Source organism: Globicephala melas, chromosome 4 (assembly GCF_963455315.2).
Source record: "Globicephala melas chromosome 4, mGloMel1.2, whole genome shotgun sequence".
Taxonomy (NCBI): domain Eukaryota; kingdom Metazoa; phylum Chordata; class Mammalia; order Artiodactyla; family Delphinidae; genus Globicephala; species Globicephala melas.
The window spans coordinates 123,097,547-123,109,649 of NC_083317.1; the positions used below are offsets into that span (position 1 = coordinate 123,097,547).

The 12,103-nt window shown below is 36.7% G+C and overlaps 1 protein-coding gene across 2 annotated transcripts in view; it reads left to right on the top strand.

The window, feature by feature from the left end:
- XRN1 (5'-3' exoribonuclease 1) overlaps window positions 1-12,103 on the top strand; it is a 100,795-nt gene that overhangs the window by 80,761 nt on the left and 7,931 nt on the right. The window contains exons 33-39 of one of the 2 annotated variants that reach the window (XM_030873309.3): window positions 1,189-1,291; window positions 4,255-4,316; window positions 6,199-6,321; window positions 6,738-6,897; window positions 9,265-9,446; window positions 11,279-11,392; window positions 11,487-11,589. In XM_030873309.3, the coding sequence (XP_030729169.1) occupies window positions 1,189-1,291; window positions 4,255-4,316; window positions 6,199-6,321; window positions 6,738-6,897; window positions 9,265-9,446; window positions 11,279-11,392; window positions 11,487-11,589 (847 nt within the window). The remainder of the gene's footprint in view (window positions 1-1,188; window positions 1,292-4,254; window positions 4,317-6,198; window positions 6,322-6,737; window positions 6,898-9,264; window positions 9,447-11,278; window positions 11,393-11,486; window positions 11,590-12,103) is intronic. The other variant, XM_030873310.3, reaches the window with a different exon arrangement.

The window sequence follows — 12,103 nt, forward strand, 5'->3', positions numbered from 1 at the left end:
TAATAGACACACAGTATTCGTTCACACCAATTTATTGAACCTGCTGTTCTAATTCCCTTCTTTAGAGTCAGAATCCCTCACAAGCCATTGTGCTATGTGGATGGAAGTCTCTTGGCCCTTTTTTTTAAAGAGTAAAGAGCCCTTTTTTTAAAAGAGTAAAGAGCCCTGGTAAAGAGCCCACATGTACCCAGTGTTCATTTGTCTGTGCTCAGAAAAAATTAAATAGGGCCCACCAAAAGCAAAATTGTGTAATCATTGTAAAGTGATTAATTTGTATTGAACATCTCCAGCCCCTACTTCTGCTTCCCCTTCCCACTTCAGCTGTGGCAAGTTATCTGTCTCTTTTTGCCTTCAGGTCTCTTCTCCCTATCAGAAAGCAAAAGGATCTGCTGTGATCTTTATATGAAACTTACTCATGTCATTTTGCTAATTTTGCCCATTCATGCACTGTCTCAATTACAGCAGCTTTATAATCAGTCTTGCTATCTGGTAATAGTCTTCCAGCAATTGAAAACCTTGACATTATAAATATTAATTAATAAAAATCAGATATTAGGGGAAAGGATGTGAAAGGGCTAATAATATCCTCAACTTTTATAACATAGGGACAGGAATGATGAATTTTTTAAAACTCTGATGGAAATTTTTAAAATAACGAAGTCAAGAAAATAGTATAATAAATCTACATGTACCCATCCTTTACCTTGAACATGTCCACTTCTGTTTCTTCCATGATACCTATTCATTTCCTATCCCCACATACCCCAGAGATAGGATTATTTTGAAGCAAATCTAGAGGGATCTTTAGAGGCTGATATTTCTGTTATGAAGAAACATTCACCTAAAGTTTAATCTTTAGTTTCTCTTTAACTTCAAACAAAATTAGATTGAATTCTTTCTGTTGAAAGCATTTTTGTAAAATGATTGTTTTCTGTGTACCTTACTATCTAACTAATGCATAGAGAAACGTCTGGAGTGGTGATCGTAATGTTAATGGTTATTTTGGGGGCGGTAGAATTTGAGTGGTTTTCTTAAATTCTCTATACTTTTCTGCATTCCTTAAATCTTTTTCTAGTGAGCTCTATAACTTTTATAAAAATAATAAAGTATTTATTAAGCATTGAGGAAGAGAAGTAGTTTTAATATTAAGAGTTTGTTTAAATCATTTATAAGAATTTTAATTTTCAGGGTGCAGTTCTACCTCAAGAAATAAGTCAAGTAACTCAACATCACAAATCTGGCTTTAATGAGAACAGCGTTAAGCAAAGAAAACATGAGCCTCACAGAAAATGTAAGTTATGAGTTAGAAAGTATACTTGTGGTGCTAACTGCTTCCTTTTATTTTTGTTAATTAACAGCTTTATTGAGTTATAATTCATACATGATAAAATTCATCCTTTTAAAGTATACAGTCAGTGTTTTTTGGTGTTTTCACAAAGTTGTACAACCAGTGCCACTGTCTAAATTTAGAACAATTTCATCGCCCCAAAAAGAAATACCATACTTATTAGTAGTGATTCCCCTAGCCCTGGCAACCACTAATCTACTTCTGCCTCTGTGGATTGACCTATTCTGGATATTTCCTGTAAACAGAACCATAAAATATGGGACCTTTGAGACTGGCTCCTTTCACTTGGCATAATCTTTTCAAGGTTCATCCATGTTGTAGCATGTATCAGTACTTCATTCCTTTTTACAGCTGAACAATATTCTATAGTATGAATACTACATTTTGTTTATCCATTCATCCATTGATGGACATTTGGATTGTTTCCACCTTTGGGCTGTAATAAATAATGCTGCTGTGGATGTTTATGTACAAGTTTTTGTGTGAACATATGTTTGCAGTTCTCTTGGGTATATATGAATGAATGGAATAATTGAGTCATGTGTTAACTCTATGCTTAACTTTTTGTGGAACTACCAAACTGTTTTCCAAAGTAGCTGTACCATTTTACATTCCCACCATCAATATATGAGGATCCAATTTCTCTACATCCTCTATAACACTTGTTATTATCCATCTTTTTTATTATAGCCATCCTAGTGAATGTAAAGTGGGGTCTCCTTGTGGTTTTCATTTGTAATTCATTAATGACTAATAGTGTTGAACATTTTTTCATGTGCTTATTGGCTGTTTGTATATCTTCTTTGGAGAAATATATATTCATATCCTTTGCTCATTTTAAAATTGGGTTGTCTTTTTATTCTTGAGTTGTAAGACTTCTTTTTATATTCTGTATCCTGTATGCTGAGCAGATATTTGATTTGCAAATATGTGCTCTTATTCTCTGGGTTGTCTTTTAACTTTTTATACAGTGTCCTTGAAGTACAAAAGTTTTTAATTTTCATCAAGTCCGATTTATCTGTTTTTTTCTACTTTTTCTTTGTTTGCTTATGCTTTAGGTATCATCTAAGAAACCATTGCCTAATTCAAGGTCACACAAATTTACACCTATGTTTTCTTCTAAGAGTGTTATAGTTTTAGCTCTAACATTTAGGTCCTTTTTTCATTTTTGAATAAGTATATACATGGTATGAGATAGGGGTCCGTATTCACTCTTTTGCATGTAGATATCTAGTTGTCCCAGAACTATTTGCTAAAAGACAGTTCTTTCCCCATTGAATTCTCTTTGCACTCCATTGAATTGTCTTGGCACCCTTGTCAGAAATCAATAGATGTATGGATTTATTTCTAGTTTGTCAACGCCATTTCACCTATCTATATGCCATCTTTTTGGAACAACACACCGTCTTCATTACCATAGCTTTGTTATCAGTTTTGAAATTGGGAAGTTTGAATCCTCCAACATTGTTTTTCTTTTTCAAGTTTATTTTGTCTGTTCTGGTCTCTTGCATTGCCATATGAATTTTAGGATCAGCTTGTCTGTTTCTGCAAATATGGCAGCTGGAATTTTTATAGGGATCATATTGAGTCTGTAGACCACTTTGGGTAGTACTGTCATTTAGCAATATTAAGCCTTTCTACTCCTTTCAGTGATGTCTTGTAGTTTTCAGTGTACAAGTCTTGAACTTTTTTTGTTAAATTTATTTCTAAGTATTTTATTCTATGTAATACTATTGTCAGTGGAACTGTGTTCTTAATTTTGTGGGGGGGAGATTGTTCATTACTATTTATAGAAATAAAACTGACTTTTATATATTGACCTTGTATCCTTGCACCTTGTTGAACTTATTTATTTGCCCTAATTTTTTTGGCTTCTGCAAATAGAGATAGTTTTACTTCTTCCTATACAGTCTGGATGCCTTTTATTTATTTTTCTTGCCTAATTGCTGTGGATAAAACCACCAGTACAATGTTGAATAGCAGTGGTGTCACTTTTTATTTTCCTCCTTTTTGCAAGAATTCTTCCTTACCTTCCTCTCTTCCTTTCTTTTCCCCTCTCTGTTCCCTCTCTTCCCTTTCCTTCCCATCTTTGTCCCTTCCTTCCTCTCTCATTCCATCCCCTCCCTCCCCCTTCCATCCCTTCCCCTTACTTCTTTCCTCATCCTCTCTTTCCTCTTTTGTCTCTTTTGTCTCTCCCTCTCTCCCTGCTTCCACCCTTTCTTCCTTCCTTCTTTTCTTTTTTCCCTTTCCTTCTTCCTTTTCTAATCCATCCTTTTCACTTTATTTCTGTTCCCATCATTTCCCCTTAACAGGAATACTAAAATAGCTTCCTGCTTGGTCTTTTACTCCTTCTACCTAGCTAATAAGCCACTGCCATACTATAATTTTCTTAAGGCACAATTCTGATCAGATTCCTACCAGCTCAAAACCTTTCTGTGATTGTGCCTATTGCCTACCAGTGTAATTCCATAGTCTTCAGTCCTTTGCAGATTGTGGCTGCAGCCTGCTTCTGTAGTTAAATTAAGCTGCATTATACTCCTCAACCTCCAGCAGAACTGGTCTGTTTTTAGTTCTACAAATATTCCTTGCTTTCTGCTTCTACTATTATTTATCTTTTCTCCTATTATTTCCTTTGCTGGAGTACTTAGCCTCTTATTCTGCCCTTTGGAAACCTGCCGTCCTGCAAGGCTCAGTTAGATGCCACCTTTCTTTTTCCCTTATTGTTGTCATCTGTGAGTTTCTCTTCTCACCCTCATCTAAATTATAAGTTCCTCAAGATCAGGGCCTTTGTCTCCTTGGAATTCTGTGAATTTTTTAGACAGTGCCTTGCTATGGTAAATACTTGGTAAATTTAATTGGTGTGCAGCAAATTTCATTTAACAAAATCTCTGTTTTCTTGTCTCTAGTTAAAGAAGAGTGTAAGAGTCCTAAAACTGAGAGTCGGTCACAAAAAATATCAAATAGGCAGGTAAGCTTCTTAAAATCACATTTCTAGTAGCCCACTTTTTTTTTAAACATCTTTATTGGAGTACAGTTGCTTTACAATGGTGTGTTAGTTTCTGCTTTATAACAAAGTGAATCAGTTATACATATACATATGTCCCCATATCTCTTCCCTCTTGCGTCTCCCTCCCTCCCTCCCTCCCTCCCACCCTCCCTATCCCACCTCTCTACGTGGTCACAAAGCACCGAGCTGATCTCCCTGCACTATGCTAGTAGCCCACTTTTTATTGTAGTTGGTGGCTCTGTGGCATCTGACTGAATTTTGTAGCCCTTTCAGCCAGATTCATAAAGTGCATGACAGGAGGGTTGCTGAGCCTGTCAGTCACTTGGATGGGAGGTTGTACAGCTGGAGTCCAGGATTTGGAACTAGAGAGACCTGAAGTTCTGGTTCTGCCATTTAACAGCTGGGTGGCCTTGAGCAATTCACTACACTTCTCACAGCCTCAATTTCTTCATCTTTAAAATGGAGATAAAAATATATCACTTGTGTCTCTCATTATATATAGTCTGTATATACATAAATACATACAAACATACTTACATATATGAATATATGTGGGTACATTATATGTATAAAATATGTAGAAATATGTTTGTATATTCAATGAAAGTATATGGACCAACATGGCAAAGTTAACAGTTAATTCTGTGGAGTTAGGTTAATGGGGGAAACTGAGATCATTTATGTTTTATTTTATATAGTTTGTTGTTTGATAAGGAGTATGTATATATTTTATAGTCAAAAAAACATTTTAAGTCTAAAAATATTTATGTACACTTACGTGCATTTTATATGGATATTATATAACACAAAGTTCTTAAAAATTAGATCTCTTATAAGCTATAATATATTACATTTATAAAAGATACCTTAGGGCTTCCCTGGTGTCTCAGTGGTTGAGAGTCCGCCTGCCGATGCAGGGGACACGGGTTCGTGCCCCGGTCCGGGAAGATCCCACATGCCGCGGAGCGGCTGGGCCCATGAGCCATGGCCGCTGAGCCTGTGCGTCCGGAGCCTGTGCTCCGCAACGGGAGAGGCCACAACAGTGAGAGGCCCGCGTACCGCAAAAAAAAAAAGAGATACCTTAGAAGATATCTTGGCACATAACAGGTTCTCAGCCCGTTAATTTTTAGATACCAATAAAGGGTTGAATTGCATGACTTTCAGAGTCATCTCTTATGCTATAATTTCCTTTCTTCTAGAGAAGGGGTTCATAAACTCTTTGTGCCGTGGACCTCTTTGGTGAAGCCTATGGACTCTTTCTCAGAATAATAGTTTTAATGCTACAGTAAAATACATAAGATTTGAAAGAAAACCAGTAATATTGAAATACCATTAGAATCACCACCATTGTGTTTTATTGCCTACATTCATAATTGAAGGGAATACTAAGTCTCATTTAGAAATTAATGAAAATAAAGATGGAAGTTTTTCCCTCATCAAGTTTATGGGCCCCCTTTTTTCTCATGGTATAAAAGAGAAAATAACACATTAAAAAGTTTGCAGCAATTTATTTAGAATACTATTAAGTCGGAATTATAATTTTATTTGCACAAAAACTCATTCGTACTCTCTTACAGGTGTTTGAAGGGCCTGCCAAATGTAATGTTAAGCTTTTGAAGAGAAATGAGAGTGCAGAAGTCTCAGAAAACCGAAAGGTTGAAACTAGTTATCCAAATGCCATTGATAAGCTAAAAGACTGGTTTATACAAGTTCTCTTCCCAAACTTTAACACCTGGGAAGAAGATTGAGTGAAAATTAAATGATCATTTTTGTACATAAAACTCTGAGCTATTTTCGTGTCCTTGTACTTTCATCTTCATGCACAAAATATTTATTCTCTTAGCCTAATCCTGGAATTGAGAACTTCTTAGCATCCTTGAATATCTCCAAAGAAAATGAAGTACAGTCATCTCATCATGAAGAGCCTCCAAGCGAAGAGCATTTGTCACCACAGTCATTTGCTATGGTTCGTATTTTGTAAGAGCTTGTACGCTATGGTAATTTCATTACTGTTAGCCACACATACCCTGTGCAACAGTTAAAACACTTTCTCTTATGTAGACTGGTGTGTGGCATTATTATTGTCATCCTGTGAGAAAGATCGGGCTGCCCTGGGCAATTTAGCCACCATAGCTCCCTTGCTTTTCAAACATTGCCACTAGACAATTTGGTCAAAAGTTAAGCAGAATGATAAGTATTGTTTCTTTGCCAGGAAATGTGAATTTTTTTTTCAACTCTTATTTTCCTTATTCTCTATCTGAATGTAGTTATCATCATAATTTTTAACAATGGAACTTATTAAAAGAAACATCAATAAGGTCTGTAGCTTTTAACTTTTCTCCCTTATCCCTACTATCGCCATACCAATCATTTTCAAAACAGAAGGGAACTCGGATGCTTAAAGAAATTCTAAAAATTGATGGCTCTGACACTGTGGACCATAAGAATGAGATGAAACAATTTGGTAATGAGGTCACTGTTTCCTCCAGTAGAAGAGATGAATATGGATCTTCCTCACAGCCTAAACAAAGTAAGAAATTAAGTAAGTAAGCTAAGTACTAGTACTAATGACCAATCACTTCAAAAATCTAGTTCATTTATTTTTTAATCATGTGATTTTTAAAGATAATTAAGTATAATTAAGAGTAACGTGGGCTTCCCTGGTGGCACAGAGGTTGAGAGTCCGCCTGCCAATGCAGGGGACACGGGTTCGTGCCCCGGTCCAGGAAGATCCCACATGCCGCGGAGCAGCTAGGCCCGTGAGCCATGGCCGCTGAGCCTGCGCATCCGGAGCCTGTGCTCCGCAACGGGAGAGGCCACAGCAGTGAGAGGCCCGCGTACCGCAAAAAAAAAAAAAAAAAGTGTAACAAATAAGAGTATAATTTTATACTTGTGTCATTTATATAACAATGTAACTATGTAACCAATAGATCTGTAGTCCCTAAATGTCTTCTTGTGACGTTTTTTCAATATTTCTTTTTTTTAATAAGTTTATTTTTTTAATTTAATTTTATTTATTTTATTTTATTATTTCTTTTGGTTGCACCGGGTCTTAATTGCGGCAGGTGGGCTGCTTAGTTGCAGTTCGCCAGCTCCTTAGTTGTGGCACGTGTGTTCCTTAGTTGCGACCAGCAGGCTCCATGCATGTGGGATCTAGTTCCCTGACCAGGGATCGAACCAGCATCCCCTGCATTGGAAGGCAGATTCTTAAGCACTGCGCCACCAGGGAAGTCCCTCCTTGTGACTACTTAAATTATACTATTACAGATACTCATTCTGGAGATCCCAAACCTGGAAAGGTTTTCACATTTTAGCTTTTTCTCAGTAATTTAAAAATGATTATGTAACTTAAATACATTACTTAACTTTTCTATAAATTCTTTTACCTACAAAATAACATTGCAAATGACGGTTGTGATAATTGTATGACATATATAAAGCAGTTAGCACTGTGTCTGACACATCATAGGTGCGAATAATTGATATTAGTATTACGTTAAAATAACTTGACCAACATAAAAATAGGAGAAGCTGTAAAATCAATTTAAAATAATTAATGGAGGCACACGCTGGAAAGTGGGCACTTACCTAAAGTCTAAGAAGCATATAGCATAACATCTGGCACATAGCTGGATTTCAGTAGATGTCCATCATTACCCCTACCTTGTGCATCCCCTGTATTTTAATATTTTGACTGTAATTATCTGCAAAAGCCTACCAGGAAAAATGACTCATGTAAAAGTAGGTTGGGGACAGAAGTTTCTCAGAGAGGTAAAAAACATTTTGAAATAAGGTAATCTGCATTTATTAAGTATCAAAATCAGAGCCTAACTTCATTTATACTCCACTGAGTATTGGGATAAATAATTTAAAATTCCAGTAACTATCAGGAAACAATATTTATCCTAGGGACAGATATGCTCTTGAAATAGAGCAAAATAAAATTTTAAAACAATATTGGATAAATATGGTCCCACTGTCAAAAGCAAGTAACTTTTACTATACTTCAGCATAGTAAAAAATATCATCTACCTTAGAGTCAAGAACTCGGAATCCAGCTCATGTAACAGAACTAATGTGTGACTTCAGGCAAGCCACTTAATTGCGGTACACGGGCCTCTCACTGCTGTAGCCTCTCCCACTGCGGAGCACAGGCTCCGGACGCGCAGGCTCAGCGGCCATGGCTCACGGGCCCAGCCGCTCCGCGGCATATGGGATCTTCCCGGACCGGGGCACGAACCCGTGTCCCCTGCATCGGCAGGCGGACTCCCAACCACTGCGCCACCAGGGAAGCCCACTTTTTTTTTTTTTTTTAATCTATAACAGTAAGAGGTTTAGATTCATTCTTCACTGAGGTGTGCTTTTTGTTCTGTTGGTGAGTTTGTTGATTATAAAGAATGTGAACTTTCAGAATTTTTATAGCATAATAAAGGCACTTAAAAGACTTAATTTCAGAAAAACTTTTAAGAAGCATTATTTTAGATCAAAAGAAACATTCATCCATGTGTCTCAGAAAATAGGATGGAATTTTGAGAAGACTGAAGCTAAAGCCTCAGAACTTAAGAATTAATTGTAAATCAGCTCAAGAAAGCCATTTGCATGTTTAGATTTTGCCTGTGAATAACTAAGTAGTCATTAATCTCTCACAATGCTAATTTTTGGCAGTCATCTACTTACATTTTTAAATCTTTGTCTTAATTATATATCAGTAATTAATCATAATCATCTAAAATCTTCATTGAATTTAGTCATTTTAGGCAAAACTAAATAGTTCTTATATTTGCTTCATGGGAGATTCCTCTTCTCACTTTTCAACAATGTCCTCCTTGCTATTCTGTAAAGCCCTGCCATAATTGCATAGTTTGAGATATCATTTAATGTGGATATGTCCTTTTCTCTTTTTTGGCAGCATCTTATATGAACAAGCCTCACAGTGCTAGTGAGTACCATAATATTCAGTCTGTGGACAGTGTGTGCTGGCCTGCTGCCAGCCAGATTCCTCCTGTGTCCACACCAGTAACTGAACTTTCTCGAATTTGTTCACTTGTTGGAATGCCACAACCAGATTTCTCCTTTCTGAGAACACCACAGGTATTGTATATTACTGTTCTTCCATTTACATAACTTATTGAACACTGAGCTTAAATAAATTGACTGAAAATCTTTGGCTAGAAATAATATAGTGGAGCTGATTTTTTTGACTTTATGAGCAGCATAGATTAATACCTCTCACTCTGGGTCTTCCATTTATGCATAACCAGACCCCTCAGAGAAACTGGTAGAGGAACTGGGCAGCAGGTAGCCTCGCAAGATTCTTCAGACTGATAGAGCTAGGGATCTTGGTCTCTAGCAGCAGTTTTCAAACTTTTTGGTCTCAGAAACTCCCCATCTTTTTTTTGAGGACCCCAAAGAACTTTTGTTTACTTGTGTTATATCCCTATTTACCAAATTAAAAATTAAAACTGAAAAAAATTTTTAATGTTGTTAATTAAAAATGACATCGAGGGCTTCCCTGGTGGCGCAGTGGTTGAGAGTCCGCCTGCCGATGCAGGGGACACGGGTTCGTGCCCCGGTCCGGGAAGATCCCACATGCCGCGGAGCGGCTGGGCCCATGAGCCATGGCCGCTGAACCTGCACGTCCGGAACCTGTGCTCCACAATGGGAGAGGCCACAACGGTGAGAGGCCCGCGTACCACAAAAAAAAAAAAAAAAAAGACTTCAAAAAAAATTTAATGAGAAGAGTCACATTGCTCTACATTTTTGCAAGTCTTATCCATCTTCTAGCTGAATAGAGAAGCTAGATTCTCATATCTGCTTCTTACTATCAATCTCTTGTAATACGTGATTTTGGTTGAAATATATGAAGAAAATCTGGCCTCACACAAATAGATAGTTGGAAAAAGGAAGAAAATTTTAATAGCCTTTTCATATAACTGGATATTCTTCGATACTACATTAAAACATGGTATTTTCTTAAAAGTTAGTGCAATGTAGAATCTGAAATTATATCAATGAACTTTTTGTTCTCTGTATACTTATGAAAAAATGAGAGTGAAAAGGGCAAATAGCATTTTCATATTATAATAAAAATAGTTTGAACCTCAAGGATCCCCAGAAAGGGACTCAAGGACCTCCAGGATCCCCATACTGCACCTTGAGAACCACAGCAGGAAGGCTGTTTTCTCCTTTTTACATCCAGATTCTTGACACATTCTCACCTAAAGCAGAAAGCATGATTAAACTAATAATACTACATAAAAATGGCTACTTTTGAAAAAGTAACATTTTTTTAAATCTTTTTTATAAAAGAAAAGCGCATACTGTAAAGAGTTATCATTTAAATGTAAATATAAAATCAGTCAGAACCTCTGAGTCTTTTAAATTTTAGCAGTTAATTCATATTAGCGAAATATGTGCTTTGTAAAGGATGGTGGAAAGCAGGGGTCAGCAGATTTTTTCTATAAATGGCCAGATAGTAAATATTTTAGTCTTTGTGGGCCATATCGTCTCTGTCACAACTACTCACCTCTACAATTCCAGTATGAAAACAGCCATAGGTGATACATAAGAGTGGGCTTGGCTGTGTTCCAATAAAATCTTACATACAAAACAAGTAGAAAACCTAGTTTCCTGATCCGAGATATAAAGAAGAAAGTTTTGCTGGCTTTCATTTACATTATGATGGTTGGTCCTTCAGCTAGCTTAGAGATCATTTTAACTTTGTAAACATTGAAAGATAAGGCAACAATTGTAGTTTTTGCATCATAAACCAGAACTTAAGCTGATAGTCCCTTTTTGAATTCTTAAATTTTTTTTTACAAAATGTTAGATGAAATTATTCCATTTGTTTAAACTAAGCTTTGGAGGAGGAGGTCAACTTCCTGGACAGATAACTTCATAACCATTCATGTTCTTTTTTTTAGACAATGACAGTTTGCCAGGTAAAATTATCTAACGGCTTACTGGTACATGGGCCACAGTGCCATTCTGAAAATGAAGCCAAGGAAAAAGCTGCACTTTTTGCTTTACAACAATTGGTGAGAACTGTCCATGAATTCTCTACTAACTCTTTAATTAATCCCTCTGGATGTTTTTGTTGCATTGTTTTATAACTTTTAAATACTTCCATAGGGCTCCTTAGGAGTGAATTTCCCTTTGCCTCCACCAATATTTCCAAGTTATCCTCCTGCTGTACCACCTGGAACCATTCCTCCAGTTTTTCCCCAACCTACTGGTAAGGTATTTTGCTCTTTTCAATATTAGTTATTGAATTATATTGTTTTTGGAAAGTTCTTTTAAGAAGCATCATTTTGAGGAAACAAAAAAAATTACCTAAATGCTTAGGTAATTTAAGGAGTTGTGAGAAGTAAGCCTGAAACCAGAGTCTGCAGGTTCATCTAAAAATACCATTTGCCCTCCTACAGTCTCTAGTGTGGCTAGATAGAGTAGGACTGTTCTCTGTTTTGGGCAGCCCAGTAGCTGCCAACGCATGAGTTTGGGTTTAAGGTAGACATCAAAAACACAGGGATGGGGGGGCGGGGGTTGGTTGTAGGGAGTTGGGGGAGGTGTGGGAAGAAAAAACAGAGATGAAGGGAATAAGAAGCTGTGGATTTGAAAGAAACTGCCCTTGGTGATGAGGGAAATGAAGAGCGGAGGGGATTTTGAGCTCACTCTATGTATGTTTCTTAATATTCTCTCACATTAAGGATAGGTACATAGAAGACTAAAGAGCTTTTAAAAGATAATTA